Source organism: Macaca mulatta, chromosome 10 (assembly GCF_049350105.2).
Source record: "Macaca mulatta isolate MMU2019108-1 chromosome 10, T2T-MMU8v2.0, whole genome shotgun sequence".
NCBI lineage: Eukaryota > Metazoa > Chordata > Mammalia > Primates > Cercopithecidae > Macaca > Macaca mulatta.
Window position 1 is genome coordinate 98,858,562 of NC_133415.1, and position 18,810 is coordinate 98,877,371.

General features: G+C 47.9%; 3 protein-coding genes across 8 annotated transcripts in view; 2 read left to right on the forward strand and 1 right to left on the reverse strand.

The window, feature by feature from the left end:
- The window catches only part of SLC12A5 (solute carrier family 12 member 5), a 39,250-nt gene extending 33,579 nt beyond the window's left edge, over positions 1-5,671 (forward strand). For both annotated transcript variants that reach the window (XM_001104494.5, XM_001104798.5), the window contains exons 21-26: positions 446-553; positions 1,681-1,803; positions 1,896-2,095; positions 2,429-2,443; positions 2,700-2,833; positions 3,044-5,671. In XM_001104494.5, coding sequence (XP_001104494.3) covers positions 446-553; positions 1,681-1,803; positions 1,896-2,095; positions 2,429-2,443; positions 2,700-2,833; positions 3,044-3,135 — 672 coding nt within the window. In that variant the 3' untranslated portion in view covers positions 3,136-5,671. The remainder of the gene's footprint in view (positions 1-445; positions 554-1,680; positions 1,804-1,895; positions 2,096-2,428; positions 2,444-2,699; positions 2,834-3,043) is intronic.
- CD40 (CD40 molecule) overlaps positions 1-18,810 on the forward strand; it is a 245,777-nt gene that overhangs the window by 169,475 nt on the left and 57,492 nt on the right. The gene's annotated exons all lie outside the window — the stretch shown is intronic.
- NCOA5 (nuclear receptor coactivator 5) overlaps positions 6,516-18,810 on the reverse strand; it is a 29,980-nt gene continuing 17,685 nt past the window's right edge. For 3 of the 5 annotated variants that reach the window (XM_015148849.3, XM_015148850.3, NM_001194402.1), the window contains 6 exon segments: positions 16,430-16,756; positions 14,391-14,527; positions 12,624-12,750; positions 10,588-10,787; positions 8,878-9,198; positions 6,516-8,426 (listed from right to left, as the gene is read on the reverse strand). In XM_015148849.3, the coding sequence (XP_015004335.1) occupies positions 7,837-8,426; positions 8,878-9,198; positions 10,588-10,787; positions 12,624-12,750; positions 14,391-14,527; positions 16,430-16,563 (1,509 nt within the window). In that variant the 5' untranslated portion in view covers positions 16,564-16,756 and the 3' untranslated portion in view covers positions 6,516-7,836. 5 annotated transcript variants of the gene reach the window in all.

Consider the following 18,810-nt stretch of genomic DNA (forward strand, 5'->3'; position numbering starts at 1 on the left):
CCTCTCAATTCAAGTGTCCATCCACCCATCCCTCTGTATATTCATTAATCTACCTATGTATTCATTAAAGTATTCATTCACTTATTCTCCCATTCATTCTTGCATGTATTCATTCATTGCTTTGTTCCTTTTCTTCTTTCCCTTCTCCATTCACCCAGGTGATTAATTAATCCACTCATTCATTAGTTCATCCATTCACATGCCTGGTCCTGTGCTGGGCTGAGGAGGGAATGAGCTGCCTGCCTTGCAAGAGCATTGCCCTCTCTGCTCCATCCTTGCCTCCTACAACCCTTGATAAAATTAATGATTGGGTAGGGAAGCCCTAGGCTGCCAGAAGGAAGGGGGTCTTCCTTCCTGCCCTTGGCCTTTCACCTGGGCTCAGACCTCATGCTTTCCTCTGTGTCCCTCTTCCGACCCCCCAACCCCAACCTCTGTCTGTCCACAGCATGAAAGCGATATCTCAGCTTACACCTATGAGAAGACGTTGGTGATGGAGCAGCGCTCCCAGATCCTCAAACAGATGCATTTAACCAAGAACGAGCGGGAGCGGGAGGTGAGGTTGCCCTGGCTGGCCCCTGAGAGCCTCAAATTGCTGCCAGTTCTGGGTCTCAGGTTTAGGATGGCTCAGGGCTGACACTCCTGGCATTTCAACTTCACCCTCATCTCCCTGATTCCCCCAACTACACCTCCTGACGCTGATCTCCCAGACAGCAGGAGTACACACTGCAGCTTCACCGCCAACCTCCCAGCCAGGCGGCAGAGGGACTTTGGCATGGGTGACAGATCTGCTCTGTATGTGACTTATGGGGCCTGAGAGAGAAGAGTGGATGCTAAATACATATGGATGATGAGTCCTCAGGGGTGTGGGCTGCCAGTGTGAGGGACAGGGCTCATGTAGAGACCCTCAGAGAGTGGGTAACAGATGGGTGTTTAGGGATATAACTGATGTGTGGGAGTTAGGGGCAAATCCCCTAGGGTGTGACTGATGGGATCTCAGGGGTAATGGTGATGAGCCCCCCACAGAGTGTGGGTGTAAGATCTTCTAGGTGTGGGTGATGTAGAACCACCAGAGTATGGATGAAAGACCCACCCAAGGGAGTGGAGTCCTTGGGAAAATGAGTGGTGCTACCCCAGCTGGGGACAGAAGGGCTCCTGGAGGTGGGTGATAAGTTGCCCAGGGAATGGGTGGCAATCCTACATGTGAAGGTAATAGAACCATGGGTTATGAGTCTCCCAGGGTGGGTAATGTATTTATCAGAATGTAGTTGATGGATTCTCAGGGGAATGAGTGATGGGTACTACTTTGAGCTGGGAAGGATGGGTCCTCCAAGGCTGAGTGTTATCCAAGGGAGATAGTAAAAATGGTAAAACATGGCATGGCCACTGACCAGTGGACTGCCAGCACTGACATTGGGCCATAGTGCTAGGACAGAGCATTGCTGTGCCAAGGTTAACCCTTTTGTTGCCAGATGTTGGGGAGGTCTGGGGTTCTGGAGAGGAGGTGGGGCAGGCAGATCAGTGGTGCAGTAGCTATTTGGTCTCAAATCATAGCAATATTTTAACAACTGGTACAGTTCCAGAAAGTGCATCCTGGCTGAACATCACCTCTAGTGATAGCTCTTTGCAGGGCATGGGTGGTGACTCCCAGCAGAGCTGGCACCAACCTGTGTCACTCCCTAGATCCAGAGTATCACAGATGAGTCACGAGGCTCAATCCGGAGAAAGAATCCAGCCAACACGCGGCTCCGCCTGAACGTCCCAGAAGAGACAGCTGGTGACAGCGAAGAGAAGCCAGAGGAGGAGGTGTGCAGCTGGGGTGGTTTGGCTCCAACCAGTGGGAGCAGAGCACTTGGCCTCCAAAGGACTCACCTGCCATCTCTTCATTCATCCCTCAGGTGCAGCTGATCCACGATCAGAGTGCTCCCAGCTGCCCCAGCAGCTCTCCATCCCCAGGCGAGGAGCCTGAGGGGGAAGGGGAGACAGATCCTGAGAAGGTGCATCTCACCTGGACCAAGGACAAGTCGGTGGCAGAGAAGAATAAGGGCCCCAGTCCTGTCTCCTCTGAGGGCATCAAGGACTTCTTCAGCATGAAGCCGTACGGGCCTGGGGGCTAAGGGCTGGGGGATGGGAGGAGCTAAAGGGTCTTGCTCCCCAAGGCAGAGCAAGAGAACAGAAGGCATCCTGCTCTGTCAGCCTGCAGACCCAGTTCAGACATTGTCTTGGTTTCCCCATCTGAGGACTTAGGGGGTTGGGCCCCGTTGCTAAGGCTCAGAATTCCCAGTTGCAGGCAGCAGAAAGGTGAATGGTGTGGGGGCTGGCAGAGCAGGACTCAGGGCAGGTGACCATGGCCCCAGCCCCCAAGTGTCTTCCTCTTTTTCTGACTCTGCTCTTTTTCTTTCTCTCTTTGCATCTCTTGTGTTTCCTGAAGGGAGTGGGAGAACTTGTAAGTGCTTCAGCATTTTTTCATTCTCTCTCCTAGGATGGCCAGGGTCCCTACCCTTCTCACTCTATTGTGAACCCCTAATTGGTGCCACGACCTCTGGGATCTCTGAATAGCCCAGCCTGGAGAGGTTTAGGATTGGTGGTCCTGGGCTTGCAAGAACCAGTCCCCAGCAGCCCACTTCGGGCTGGAAGGGCGACTGGCTCCAATCTTCTCTACCCTCGGCTCACGCGGTCTCCACTCCTCCTTCCTGCCGCAGGAACCAGTCCAATGTGCGGCGCATGCACACGGCGGTGCGGCTGAACGAGGTCATCGTGAAGAAATCCCGGGACGCCAAGCTTGTTTTGCTCAACATGCCTGGGCCTCCCCGCAACCGCAATGGTGACGAAAACTGTATCCTGGAATTAAAATTGGGGGAAAGAGGGAGGTGGACATCAGGGAACCTGGGTCCTCTCTCTGGGATGGAAGAGCTGAGCTGTTCCTGCCTCCGGATCAGCACCTCGGACAGGGACACGGGCGAGAGAGGTCCTGTGGCAGCCGAGCGCGACCCCAATGTCGTCGGGAGGGAAGGAGACCTTGTCTTTCTCCTTGACCGGCTTTCAGACATGGAATTCCTCGAGGTCCTCACAGAGCACCTGGACCGGGTGATGCTGGTCCGCGGCGGCGGCCGCGAGGTCATCACCATCTACTCCTGAGAGCCAGGACCTGCCACTTGGGCCCGAGCGCGCCCGGCCCGCGGCTCCGGAGCCCTCGCCGCGCCCCCCGCCGCTGTCACCGTTTACATACAGACCCTGTGCCCGTGTCCTGGCCCCTTACCCCGCTGCCTGAGGCCCGGAGGCCACGCCTGTCGGGGCTGACTCGGAGAGGGCGCCCCGCCGCGCGGAGACCAGAGCTCCTCAGTGCCCGGTTGGCCCGTGGGTCTGCGCTGCCCTTTTTCTGAGCCCGGCCTCGTCTCGCCGGAGGAGACGCTGCAATAAAGGTTGGGAGAAGGCGCGGAAAAGAGAGGAGCTGGGGCCTTGGGGACCCCCAGGTATTCCATGCGGCCCATTCCTCCCCTTCTCACGCCCGCCGCGGTCCTCGCTCTGCGCTCCTCCGGCGCTGCTCCCTGACTCCCGGCGGCCCGGAGGCACGCGGGGTGGGAAGGCCGCGCTCGCTGTCTCCGCCGCCCCTTCTCGCCGAGCCGTGGGGCGCGGGCGGCCGAGCCTATACATAGTGTACAGGAGACATCGCGTGTATTTTTAACGTCCCCATATTTATGTGACTAGAAGCGCAACAGACTTCTCGCCGCAGTCGAGCTCTCCCGCTGGGGGCACTGCGGGGAGACAGAGGCCTCGGGAAGCTGAGTTTTCCTTGACGTTCAAGTTAGAGAGCGAAAGTGCTTTAGGCCCAGGCGGGTGTCGTGGTGGTCTCGTTCCCTCGACACCTCCGTCCCGCTCTCTCCTCTTCGCCCTTTCCGCGCACCCTTGGCTTCCCATCCTCCCCTCCAGTCCTTTTCGGAGATGAGGTGAGACAAGGGTCCAACTTTTCCTGGATTCGCCTCCCAGCGGATGTGAGCTTCCACTGCGGCTGCAGAGACGCAACCTCTTCTCATCGGCTCTTATGCAAGTTGGGGCCAGGATAGGGGAGGGGCGCTCCTCAAGGGGAAGAAACAAAGAGGCCCGCGCCCCACCGAGGAAGCCCCGCCCCGTGCCTTCGCTGGGGAGCAGGCGTCTCTCCTCAGTTGGCTTGTCGCCTGCTCCCCGTATCCCATGGCTCCTCGCCAAAGACTGAAATTGTGGAGCTGGAGGGCGCCCCCTCCCCGGAGTTTCCTCCCTGGGACAGGTGAGGGAGGAGGGGACCGATTCTGGTTTAGGGGCCGGACCCACTGGGAGGCCCCAGAGCCGCCCGTGATGTTCCCTCCCCCGTCCCCATCTGGCAGCTCCTGCCTCGCCTGGGGGACCCAGCCGCCTTTTCCGTGCCCTGGGGCCGGGCCTCGCTGCTTAGCAGCGGCCTCTAGCTCCGTCTCCCGGGGACCTGGGCCTGAGGGAGGGCTGGAGTCGCACGCGCTTTATCCTTAGCGCCTGTCTGCTCTCCTCTAAGTAGGACCCAGGGCCTTTGGCTTCCCCAACTCGTCCTTGGCGCTTCCGCTCCACCAGCCTGGTCTGAGGCTTGCTCTGTCCTTAGAGAAGGCGCGGTGGCCGGGTTCCCTTCCCCTAGGGCACGTTTCTAAGGGGATCAGGCACTGCATGCTCGTTCCAGCACCATCTGGGACTGGGTACAGTACCTCCAGCCCCAGGGCCCTGACCTGCGCACCTAGATAGACATCTCCCCCACCTCCCAGAGCTGGGGCCACTGAGTACTCCTGACCTCACCACCTCTTTTCCTTTGAGCCCAAGGCAGAGCTGGAGCTGGCGCCACCCAGACAGGGTCCGGTGTGGCTGGGGTTAGGTTTGGAGGTCTGCCGGTTACACCAAGTGCCCTCTGAGATTCGATCAGGGGACTGGATAGATTCTTTCAGGTAATCAGGAAGCTGGAGGTGTTAGACACCAGCCCCCTGCATCCTTCAGTAGACCTCCCTCTGAGAACCACAGCCAGGTCCTGCCTTCTGGGGGCCTGAATATTTCAGAGCTGACATGGTGGGCTGTGCAGAAGGGGGCTGTATCATCAATTAGGGAACCAAAGTTGCACTATCTGGGCCCAGATTGTCTGGTTGGCAAGAGCAAAGTTTCCGTTGATGAGACAGACATCCCACAACAAAAACCCAAGTTTTCTGTGCTACATGTGCAATATTTGTTATGAATGTTATCACAAGTCATTCATCAAATTATCTTTATAATCACTGTAGTTAGATGTTTCATGTCCATTCAAGTGACTTTTATTCTGAGTGCAATATTTCAATAGCCTTGTAGTGATAACTAGTGTTGCTTTTGTTTTAGACGATCTATGTGCAGGGCAATGCAATGAAGTTGAAAACCCTTGTAAATAGGAGAGGTTGCAAACCAAATCAAGAGTATTTATTACTATTATTACTATTATTATTAGGCCTGCCTTTAATTTTCAGTGTAAGTGTTCAGTATTCCGCATCCTGCCTCAGTATTGATCTTGTGTTCTTTGTGCCAATATGAAAGGGAGAGGTTGGTTCTTTCCTTTCTTGTTGAATGCTCCCATTTAATGCTTTATGGCTTTTACTGTATTACTTTTTTAGACTCCCGTCTGCACAAAATGCAATAAAAATAATTTTATTATACCCTTCATGGCCTGAGATGTGCTGTTTAGACACTCCAGGGGGCCCTCAGGAGGACCCCACACTCTTAAATCAGAAACACTGACCCCCACTGACAGAAAAGATGGGCTAATGGTCCAAGTCTGGTGATCTAATTTATCTACCGATAGCTTTGGGGCCCTGGCCTGGAGGGCTGCACTAACATCATCTCCTAAGAGACTGGCAGGCACTTACTAGGTGTCAGGCCACACTGGCATCTTCTAGGAGGTAGTGAGCACTTTCTAAGTATAGATGTCAGGCTGCACTGATATCCCCAGGAGGCAGTAAGCACTTACTGGTGAGGCTCAGTGCTCTCGGCACATTGGTCCCTAACCCACCGGAGGCCTATGCCACCCACTTCACCACACCCAACCCAAGCTATTAAATGCTCTTCAAGGCTCCTTCAGGTTCTATGAATTCTGCCAACTCCTTGCACAATGGGTAGAACATAGTGTGGCAACTAAGACAAAGTGCAAACAGGAAGTGCCCCCCGACCAAAGGCCACCAACCACAAATGGCCTCATCACATCCTGTTTTCCTTTCCTAAAATAAGAGGACAAGGCTGCTGACACAATGAATGTCTACCAGAAGCAGGATGTTGAACACAGCCTTGTAATTAGCCAATAGGGTTTTGCTCTGGACTGTTTAATTAAAGCCTCTAACTAGGTGAGCCACCTATGAAGAGAAGGCAGGGTTCAAAGAGGTTCGAGGCTGGATCATACGTCGAGGACAAGAGGGGAAAGACAAGAGTCCTCGAGACAGGAGCCCTCACCTCTGACTTGGGGAAAGCATCCTGCAAAGAGCATATTCACATCCAAGAAAGATGAACATAGCTTTTACTTTTTTCATTTTAATTAAAAAGTAATCATTTCATTTTATTAACAACACAAGAGTTCCAAAGAGGAAGAAACAAAAAACCACTATATAACACAAACAGGTCAGAACATAAAATGCTGCCATTTGGGGACCTTGAATTTTGAAACCATTGCTTGCTTAACCACTGGCAGGGACTCAGCTGAAGTCACTGCTCTCCCTCACCCCTGCTAGAGGACCTCGAGATTGATCCACAGGGCTCTACAGAGCATAAACCCCTGGGGGAGGGCAGTTTCCTGGGGCTCCATTTAGAACCACAGCCAGAAGCCCTCCCTCTAACAATTTCATTCTGGTGCAAAAGTCATGAACAGCCGCCTATCTTGAGAACATGTCCAGCTACCAGAAGTCTGACATCAAAGTGGTCCCTACCTCCTGCTGCTCAGGAAAGAGTAAGAGTTTAGACAAAAACAAGAGCCTGGGGTTTTGAGCCAAAAGCCCAAAACAAATCACTGAAGAAACGGGTGTTCATGGCCAGAGTCTCAGAATCGACTCCATGGAAGTGCCGCTGGAGAGGGGGATGCTGACAGAACTGGTAAGGGGGAAGAGTGGTGGGGCCCAGATTCACAGTTTGGTAACTGCTGCTGACTGGAGCTGTTCAGTTCATTGGAGATCTTCCAATGAAATGAAAACAAAAAAGAAAAGAGAAAAAAACAAAAAACAACCTTGGCTCAGAGAAAAAAATTCTTTTTTCTGTGGCTGCCATGGCCATTCCTCAACAATCCAGAGTGGCTGATTTATGAATCCTCAAGCAGACCCCAAACCTGTGGGGTGAGGGTATGATGACACTGTGCCTGCCAAGGCCAGTTTGCTTTTCTTCAACTCTAGGCAGAAGTTGCAGGCAGGAGCTTGAGCTCTGGTCAATGTGTATGAAGCTGGAAAGTCTTGGTAGGTTCACAATGAACAAAGGTGCTGCCTACTGACATGACAAATGCCATTCCATACTTGGCTAGCTGGGCCTGGCTCCAAATCCAGTAGACACAGGGACTGGAGAAACCCCATCAAATATAAGCCCAGACACCTGTACTGCCCCAGTGACCCTGGAGATATTTATTTTCTACAAAAAACAAAACAAAAAAAAGATACAGCCCCAAATGCAGTATAAACTTTGTAAGGAATAAGCAACACAGCCTTGGGCAGAAGAGAGAGCAGGTGGTAGAAACTGATGACACTCGATGCCGGCCTGGGAGCGCAGAAAACATCCTCCAAACAGCTCTATTTAGAACACAGTAAGTAGGAGGCGGCCAGGGGATGAAGGGACTGGGAAGAGTTGAAAGATTTAGCCTCAGTAATGCCTCTGGTAAGATCCCATGGGGGCCTGTGGCTGCCCCATCTGTGCTGTGGTCTGGCTAACCAGGTGGGAGAGAGCAGGGCCACTCTGGATCAGGGTATCCAGAGCCTTCTGTACACTTGGATTGTCAAAGTTGATACCTGTGGAAGACACGGGCCTCTGGCTAGCCATGTTGCTAGCAGGTGCCAGGCGACTGGAAGGCTGGCCAAAAAGCCCCTGGGAAGGAGCCCCAGGTCTGGGGCCCATGTTCTGAGCAGATCCTCCCTGTCCCAAAATGCTTGGAGGCTGATTGCCAGAGGCCTGTGATCTTTGTTGAGGCTGGCTGTTTGGTGCTGTGGAAAAATTCTGGTTTGGGGTGTTTCCGGCAGCAACCGAGGGGGATGCAGAGCTGCTATTGGCCGTCACCGTGCCACTATTGAAGAGGCTGAGGATTTTGGCCTGAAGCTCTTGCTGGGAGGTGGGGGGTGCAGATGGAGTGGGTGTAGCAGAGGGGAGCACTTGGCCGCTCTGGAGCGGTTGGGAGCTTGGCTGTGTCTTCAGCGAGGCACCCGAGGTCGCCCCGAGTGGTTGGCGGGAAATCGGGCCTGGAAGACAGAAGAGGGAGGTATCTGGTTCAAAGTACCCCCCAAGGGCAGGAGGCCTAGCAGCCAAAGGAAGAACAACAATCACTGAGTCACATCAATCATACAGTACACAGACTATAACATCAATTTTCCAAAGAGGCCGCTTCATGATATGTGCTGTTTACAGAAAACAATAGGCTAGTTCCCCTAGAGAACTGCTAAAAAAACAAAAGGGCATCCATCCTGGGAGCCAGCAATACTAGTCAATCCACCACATTAACTATAGGGATCAGCATTCAGTACCCAAATATAAAGTTATTATTAACATTATATCGGCATGGATGGCCCAAGGGATGGACTTATTTCCCTTACCCACTCCAAAGAGCCCTGGGCCTGACACCCTCCCAACAGAGCCTGGGGATTAGAGAAATGCAGAGTCAGAACTTCACCTCGGCCCTGCCACGTAGCTCACCAGGCAGAGAGTCGGTGCTGCTCCTCATTAGCCGCTCCTTCCGCTCTCGCAGGTAGTTGATGATCTTGTCAGTCTCTTCAGCAGTGAGGTACCTGTTGTCTGCCAGCAGGTTAATGAGGCTCTGGATGGCTGGAGGGTGGCCCCCACGCACTCCCTCCTCAGGGCCTCCTCTCTCTCTTTCCTGCAGGATGGCTTCATCGGCCATCTTGGCTGCCTGTCTGGCAATCTCCTCACGTTCCTTTTCCCGGCACTCATTCTTGTAGCGCTCATAATTTCTGGCCACCAGCACCATGGCATCTGCCTGGGGCATGTTGCGATGCTCTGTAGGAGGAAATGACATGAATTATTTTCTTTCATGACATATTTAAGTGCCCACCTGCTGCACTCTGTCAAGTCTTTCCTAACCTCATACCAGCAAGAAAATCATTTTGGTGACAAAAAGCCTTGAGATTGAGAGTAGGGTAGTGTGGAGGGAGAGATGAAGGGCAGGAAGGGAAGTGAATGAATACCTTTGGTGGGGACATGCACCTTTGTATACAGCTGGTTCTTTGGGGGAATTCCTAGATCACAGACTTGTAGTAAAAACCAAAGAAACATGACAGCCTCCCGCAGATTCAAACAGACCATGCGGGGAACAGCCACGGGAGGCAGGCCCAACAGACTCTAGACCAGCAGCAGGAGGCCAACAGGCCCCTCTGGAAAGACAGGCTCTCCACTGTGCTCCTAAGGACAGAGCCGGCCTACTATTTTTTAATTCAGCAGTTCAAAAGTCATGGATTAAGATCAAACTGTGACCCTAAATAACCTCCACTCCTCACCCATGGGCAACATGGTTTACTGGGTAGTGAGAGGACTCCTCAGAACTTCTGTCCTCACACATCTTGAGGACTATTCCTCAGACAAATGACCCACTGGAGATCCTTATGTAATTGTATGGTTATGGGGGTAAAGGGTGAAGCAAACAGAGATCCTGAGTATACTGGGGAAAGGGTTAAGTCTGTGCTGTAAGAGTGAGGAGCAGGGTTTCAGCTGGTGGAGTCTTAATCCTATGGGCTCAATGCATGAAAAGCTACTTCTGAAAAGGACTTCAAGAACTGGGCCTCTACAGGGTCAGGGCCTCTTAGTCCCTCTCGTTACTTCTCATAGCCCCTTTGGTTACTTCTCCAGCACACTTACAAAAAGGACCCTAAATGCCTATTATATTCTCTGTCCTCCATTAGAAAGCTGGGCGAAGCAAGGATTTTGTCACATTCAGTGGAGTACATGACAGAGGTGTGCTGGAGCCAGATCTCAGTGGCAAGAGCCAACTGTGTACATTTCTTTCCAACTCTCCCTTCAGTGACTTCACGTTGGTGGCTTGAACTGAAACATGGTGGAGTATTTACACCATGGAGATCAGCAAATGTTATAAAGGCCCTCCCCTCACACTGGAACTTGTTAAACGTGTGCCAGCACAACACTGTATATACCTAGTGGTTAAGTATAGTGTAACAGAGAGCCAGGCCCAGAACTGTATCCACTAAGAAACTATCAGATAAATAAATGACTACGCAAGACTCTTCCATGGTACTTAAGAGAGGGGCCCTACCATATATGAACTGAGATATAAGAGTCATTTGCCCAAAACCTGCTTCTTCTGAGTAGGGCATAAATGACTAACAATGGACTAGTGACTACCTCTGGTATTTTGACCCACTTGGGCCTCTGTACCTTGCGGGGTTCCAAACATGATGTTGACTGTGCAGGAGCGGTGAATCTGGTGTTGCTGGGTGATGACAATAGCAAAAGGAGAACCTCCCCTGCTAACATCCTCCAAGGCTTGCGACAATGACACCTCTGTGTTAAGGAAGATCAAGTCCACTACCATGCCCAGGTCTCGCACCTTCCGCCCCACAGACTCAGCATAGTCTCTGTAAAAACAAGTAAGGTCCAGGTGAGCAACCAACTCCAAATCTGCATTGTTGTGTCTCAAGCCAGTTGTGTGTGTTCCTATCGAGAACTCAAACCCTAGTCTACCCCACTGCCATATTGAGGATCCAAGGATCTAGACCAATACTCTCTCTCCACCCCAGCTCAGAATGGCTATGACTTGCTTGAGGTCACAAGAGAAGTTGCCTTTAGCACAGTATGATACCCAGGTCCCTCTCTTGATTCTGTAGTCCAGTGGTCCTTCCTTAACACCATCCTCCTCCCTAACACTTGTGGCACTTATCTCTTTTTGGGTAGGCTGCATAATACAGTGGGAAAATCATGGGCTTTAACGATAGAAACATGGGTATGGATCCCAGCCCTTAACATTTATTTGCAAAGCTGTGAAGCTTAAGCAAGTCCATTTATCTCTTACAAACATCAGTTTTTTTACTAATAAAACAAGAGTAACATGGCTCAGGTCATATGTCATTTCTTTGACCTTCCCTCCAATCTAAATTAGATCTCTGATATTCTCTTCTCATAGGACTCATCACCTGTATGCTTTTGTTACCTGCCCCCTTAGGGTGTAAGCTCCACCAGTGGAATGAGGCTATACAGCCCTAGTACCCGCCATCCACTATACATATAAAAGATTTGCTGAATGAATACTCATTTTATATGATTACTGTGAAGATTAAAAATAATTTATGTAAGGCGCCGAGTATGGGGTAGTACATAAAGTAGGTGCTCAGAAAATAACAGCTATTATCATGTGTCCAAAAACAGCTCTCTAGAGTTAAAAGCAGCATCTATCACTGAACAAGACAGCCAAGAGCCTGTGAACTCTGCCAACAGCTTGGTGTCTCAACACCTATTTCCCTAGTCACTGCCTTGAAATTAGCTCTTTAACCCCAAACTGCTAGAAAATACATGAAGTTATTTACTTAGTACCACCTGGGGAAAGGGAACATAGCTACAGGCAAGCCTGCAAGCTGCTATACTTCCTTCTGCTTCTCTGCTCTGCCTCTTCAGGGAGAAAATGTAAAACAGGGATGCAGTGAAACAATGCTATGAGCCCTAGCTTGGTAACATGGTCATCTAACAGTTCTGCAAGGCCATGGCACTTCACAAAGACTTGGTTCTTGGCTGACAAATGCAGAGACGTGTCTCCCAAAGTATTGGGCATTTGGGTTGTCCCATGAAGGGGTTATATACTACTCTGCTTGACCAGTGACTACACCCTCTTCCTTCCACTCTCAGTCTGCATGGTTCCACAGGGCTAATCCCACCTCTAGCTCTTGGGATGGGAACATGACTCAGCCCTGGCTAATCAGAACATAAAGCACCCCTGCCAAAGTGACAGGCTCAGGGATGGGAAAGTGAGTCAGGTCAATCTAAGAAGAATTGCAGAACTTCAGGTGGAAACACTGGGAAAGAAAAGCTCTCTTTCCACTTGGCTTGCTAAGCTAAGAAGACACATGTTTAGGGCCAGCGCCATTCTGCCTCTTCAAGCACAAAATCTGCCTGAGAACAAAGGCAAATCTGAGAAAAGCAGTGCTTAGAGACTAACACAGAGCCCAAGTCTTGATGACATAGTCTGACCCTTGATGTGGCCGCCTCAACTTCCCAGTTACTTTCTGCTTAAATGAGAAATGTCCCTTTTGGGCTCAATTTGAATTGAGTTTTCTGTCACCTATAACTGAAAGAACCCTGACTAACAAAGCACAGCAATGCAAGAATACACAGCTCAAATTCAATGAACAGAGGTGCTAAACAGGGGCCTGAATTTCTCTGACTCTTCTCCTTACTGGGGAGAAATATTTAAGGGTTCTTACTTTGTCTGTTTGTTGACGACAATCACAGAACAATCAACAGGCCTTTCGGCATCAAAGCGTCTCTGGATTTCCTCAAAATATTGACGATAAAGCTCTTCTCTACGCCGTTCCTCACGTTTCAAACGCTCTGCAAGACACCACCAGGGTAAACTGAAATAAGGACTGGACCCTTCTATAAAAACAAGCCACAGGCCTCATTTTAAATCCTGAGCTACTTGTAGGCAAAGGTCATCTCTGAATCAATCCTTTGGTCTATCTCCTAAAAATAGCCAGCATTAGTATTTTTTACTATTAAAAATTAACCAAAATGTAATGGCCGGATTAAAGGGCATGGCCATTTTTTTTTGAGATGGAGTCTTGCTCTGTTGCCCAAGCTGGAGCGCAGTGGTGCGATCTCAGCTCACAGAAACCTCCACCTCCCGGGTTCAAGCAATTCTCCTGCCTTAGCCTCCTGAGTAGCTGGGATTACAGGCACCCGCCACCATGCCCAGCTAATTTTTGTATTTTTAGTAGAGACGGGGTTTCACCATGTTGGTCAGGCTGGTCTCGAACCCCTGATCTCGTGATCTACCCACCTCGGCCTCCCAAAGTGCTGGGATTACAGGTGTGAACCACTGCACCCGGCCCAGGGCATGGCCATTTTAATGCTGCATCTGATACTTACTGCCAAGCTGCTCCGTGGGAAGGCTGGTACTAATTTATACCTCCACAGACGTAGATCATCTAGTACCTATTTCTCTACACCTTAGTTAACACTGAGTACTGGCATTCTTTTTAAGTCTTACCAACTTGACAGATAAGAATAGTATTCATTATTATTCTAATCTGCATTTTTGATGACTTTTTTTTGAAAAAAAAAAAGTAGTAAAGTTTAAAATTAAAAATTTTGAAAGTTCTTGTTTTAAAAGAAAAAAATCAAGTAGTAAAGTTTAAAATTAAAAAATTAAAATTAAAAATGAGGTTCTTAAAGATTTCAACTTAGCCAGGTATGAGGTAATTTAAGAAACTTTAAAGATGTATTGAGAAAAACCAGGCTTTAAAAAGACATGTTTGTCTTCATCTAAAAAAGAGATGCTATTAGGTAAAAGTTACGCAAAACCAAAAGCCTATTTTGCATAGATAATGCAGATAGTCAGTCATAGTTATCTGGTCAGCAAGCAAAAAAACAAGCACTTAATGTCTTAAGCTCCAATCTTTTGTTCATTTTTCTTTTTTTTTTGAGACAGGGTCTCACTGTCACCCGGGTTGGAGTGCAGTGGCACAATCATGGCTTGCTGAGACCTCAACATCCTAGGCTCCAGTGATCCTCCTACCTCAGCCCCCCGAGTAGCTGGGACTACAGGCGTGCAGCACTGCACCCGGATAATTTTTGTATTTTTCTGTAGCGATGGGGTTTTACTATGTTGCTCAAGCTGGTCTTGAACTCCTGGGCTCAAGTGATCTGATGGTCTTGGCCTTCCAAAGTGCTAGGATTACAGGTGGTGGCCACAGTGACCAGTATTTTGTTCATTTCTTATTGCTGGAATTTAATATTTATTTCTTCTTGTTGGATGTCTAAACCAGATGATGGTACTAATTTGCATCTTAAAAATCATTTTCAAGCCAAATGCCCTTTACCCACTAATAAGCTACTTGTATTTCTTCTTTTCATACACTGTTTGGCCAAGTCACTAGCCCTTTTTCAGATGGGGTACTGGTTATTAATTTCCTTTCTCTTTTGTAAAGTGTTCTATCACTAACAGGAATAGACTGTTTCAGCTACTTTACCTTTTGCACGAGACTGACTTTCTGGGCCTGGAGGGCCTCGTCCATCAAAGCTATCTCTGTAACGGTCAAAATAAGAGTCATCCTTTCTCCTGCAATAGTCATCCATTCGTAGGTATCGGTCATAAGAGCCTTCTCTCCTGAAAAGTTAAGGAAATTTTCATAATGATAAAACTGTGTCCTATACTGAAAAAATCATCTAGAGAATTCTTTGGGATTAGACAAATGAGGTTTATATCTGAGACTCACTGCATATCAGCTCTGTGGCTGTGATAGTTAACCTGTCTCACAAAATGATGGGAGGGGATGAACAGAGATGATGTACAGAAAGCACTTAGCATAGTCTTTGGCATATATTAAATGCAAAATAACTGGCAGGAATTATTGATATTAGTTTTGAGGAAACATTACACGTCCCTCCCTTGTGCTTTTTAAAATTATACTTAAACGTATGTAACAATAATTTGCCATTTTAACAATTTTTATTTATTATTTTTATTTTTTTAGTAGAGACGGGAGTTTTGCCACGTTGCCTAGGTTGGTCTTGAACTCCTGAGCTCGGGCAATCCGCCAACCTCAGCCTCCCAAAGTGCTGGGATTACAGGCGTGAGCCACCGTGCCTGGCCTAACAATTTTTAAGTATACAATTCAGTGGCACTATATTCACAATGTTGTGTAATCACCACCATTATCTATCTAAAATTTTTCATCACCTCAAACAAATTCTGCATTTGTGAAATAATAACTCCCCTCTTTCCAGCCACTGGTAATCTTTAATCTACTTTCTGTCTCTATAAATTTGCCTATTCTTGATATTTCATATAAGTGAAATCATACAATATTTGTCTTGTGTCTGGCTTATTTCACTTAGCATAATGTTTTCAACATCCTTCATGCTGTAACACAGATCAGAACTTCATTCCATTTTATGGTTGAGTGATACCACATTATATGAATACATCACTTAAAAAAAAATCCACATCAGATGCAGTGGCTTACACCTGTAATCTCAGCACTTTGGGAGGCCAAGGCAGGAGGATACCTTGAGCTCAGGAGTTCAAGACCAGCCTGGGCAACATAGTGAGACTCTATATCTATACAAAAAGCTACCCAGGTGTGGTGGCGTATGCCTGTAGTTCCAGCTACTTGCGAGGCTGAGGTGGGAGGATTTTTTTTTTTTGTGAGACGGAGTCTCGCTCTGTCGCCCAGGCTGGAGTGCAGTGGCGCGATCTCGGCTCACTGCAAGCTCCGCCTCCTGGGCCCACGCCATTCTCCCACCTCAGCCTCCCGAGTAGCTGGGACCACAGGTGCCCACCACCACACCCGGCTAATTTTTTGTATTTTTAGTAGAGACGGGGTTTCACCGTGTTAGCCAGGATGGTCTCGATCTCCTGACCTTGTGATCCGCCCGCCTCAGCCTCCCAAAGTGCTGGGATTACAGGCGTGAGCCACCGCGCCTGGCTCAGGTGGGAGGATTACTTAAGCCTGGGAGGTCAAGGCTGCAGTGAGCTGTGATCATGCTACTGCACTCCAGCCTGGGAAACAGAATGAGACCTTGTCTCAAAGAAAAAAAAATCTATTAATCTGCTGACAGACATCTGAATTGTTTTTACCTTTTGGTTATTATGAATCGTACTGTTATGCATATTCATGTACAACTATCTGAGTCCCTCTTTTCAATCTTTTTGAGTGTATACTCAGGAGTGGAACTGATAGATCATATGGTAATTCTATGTTTAACTTTTTAAGGAACTGCCAAACTGTTTTCCATAGTGGCTATACCAATTTGCATACCTACTTGCAATTTCTGATGGTTTCAATTTCTCCATACCTTTCGAACACTGTTATTTTCTGTTAAAAATGTTTAAAATCATTCATACATTCAGCAAAATTTATTGAGCAGCAGCACATCTACCACTCGACAGTCACTAGAAATATAAGGCTGATAAAATTACTGCTCTTACGGAGCTTTCAATTAGTTTAGCAGAACATACATAAAAAAGAACTTACGGAAAAAACAAGCAGAGTAACTATGTATGTACCTGTACATAGGATCTCGGGAGTCTCTCATGTCTCTGTATCTGTCGTACATGGGGTCTCGCTGATCTCGAAAATCCCTAGAGTCTCTTAGATCACGAAAGTCTCTAAGATCCCTCATGTCCCGAACGTCGCGCATACTCCTGCTGTCTCTGTGATCCCGCAAGTCTCTACTATGTCTGTGGTCCCGCAAGTCTCGGGGATCTCGAATGTCTCTGCTGTCCCGGGCATCCCGGCCATTTCTGCCATCCCTGGGCTCTCTCCTTGGACTTCCGCGAATTGGGGATCGATCACGCCTTGAATCTCGACTGTCTCCAAAGCCATATGGATCCCTGTGGGAGGTAGCAAGAAGATGCTAAGACAAAGAAATTGAAAGTAGCCAACCCATCAGCTCTTCATAAGAGAAAGCCCCCACCCTCCAAGCATTTTTCTCTAAAACAGGGCAGCCAAACAGAACATGACTAAACATTTAAGGCCAGTCATCCATTTGGTCAGCAGATAGTCTAGAGGTTCCACAATCTCAAAAGATTAGGACATCAAAAGAATGCATGACCAAAAACCGAAGGTCTTGACTGGATAACAGTATTCATCAAGCTTTCAAAGTGAAAGTGTCTTTCCACCAGACTTGCTTGAAAGAGACTTTACAAGCGGCAAAAAGTTGGAGGGACAGAGTAAGGAGGCAAGACTTATGAAGACAAAAAGAGTGAAGGGCACAATCTTATAATAAAAGTGATCAAAGGAACTGTCCTTAAAGTATGGAAAGTTCACTTGAAGTATCTTGGCAGGATAATAAAATTAAGGGGAAAAAAGTACTATAAGATACATACAGTAAAGGATCAAGAACAATCTGTTTCTCTGTTTTGTCAGAGCTATTGAGTAGTGGTATCTCTCAGTCTGAGGGTTTACGCAGAACCTGATTCCTTTTTGCTCAAGATGGTTTAAAAAAAAAAAACAAAAAACAAAAACCTAAACAGTGAAGTCACAGATATGCTTGGTCTACTCTGACTCAATGTTCTTCATGAGACGTTTCAACCCACTGGAAACTCCTCTTCAACATATTTAAAATTAAAACCTTCTTACTCCAACCCCATGAGCCCCATTCCCCACTTTTCCACTTCTGACAAAAATCACCTTTCAAGTTATCAAGTTTTAATTAGTTCTTGAAATTAATCATGCTTTTTCCTCCCCCATCCCAATAAAGTCACTTGTGTCCCGTTCACTTTTTCTTTCTATTCCCATTGGATTTGTAAGTCCAATCCAAGCCCTTATTTCTATTCTGACACCAACAAGTTTCCAAAATACAGAATTAAAAATCAGTCTACTCACTTTCAATTCATTCGACACATAAATACATTAACTATCCTAAAATGCCAACTTCTATGTTAGAAAACTTAATAAATCTGACACCTATTACCTTCCTCTCATTTCTAATTCAAAATCCTCAGTTCTACTTAATTCTTATGCGATAACTCACAAGACATAATCTATCTCAATATTTTTATTTACATGATTTCTATACTTGGAATATTTTTCCTGTACTAATCCAAGTACCATCCAATCCACACAGGCAAGTTCATGTCCCATGTCTTCCAAGAAACCTTCCCTACCCTTCCTAACTGCTGATCTCTTCTGCACAGCTCAGGGCACTTTCTATCTGTATTACTCATCTTGATCTGGCATTTACTTTTTTACAACAACATCTTATGTCTGACCTGCTTTAAGGATTACCTTCTCTGTAAAACCTGCCCTGAACTCTTGATCTTCCCCAACAAACATGCTCCTCCTCCAGTCCTTCCCATCTCAGTAAATGGCACATCCAACTACTCAGTTACTCAAGCCACGAAACTGGATGTCATCTTTCCCTTAAAGCCTCATCCTCCCTTCCAACCACATTTCCAAATTTTCTTCATTCTTTCTCAGTTCTGCCCACTTTCCTTTACCTTCTTTGGCACTACTGAAGGCCAGCTCATAATCATCTCACCCTCAAACCACAGCAAGAGCCTTCTAAAGCAGTCTCATTTCTGTTTTTGCCTATTTTATAATTTTTCTCCAGAAAGATCACTCTCCAGTGATCTTTTAAGTATGTAAAGCCCGTCACTGGTTTCCCACAGTATGTATTTGTTTATTTTTATAGGGATGAGGTCTCACCTATGTTGCCCAGGCTGGAGTGCAGTGGCTATTCACAGGTGGGATCACGGAACACTACAGCCTTGAACTCCTGGGAGCTCAAGTGATCCTCCTGCCTCAGCCTACCAAGTAGCTGGAACTACAGATGTGTACCACTATGGCAGGCTCCCACAGTATTTAGAATTCAATCTAAAACCTCTACCAATGGCATGAAGGTCCTGTATAATCTTGGCTCCTGTCTTCTTCAACCCTGTCACAC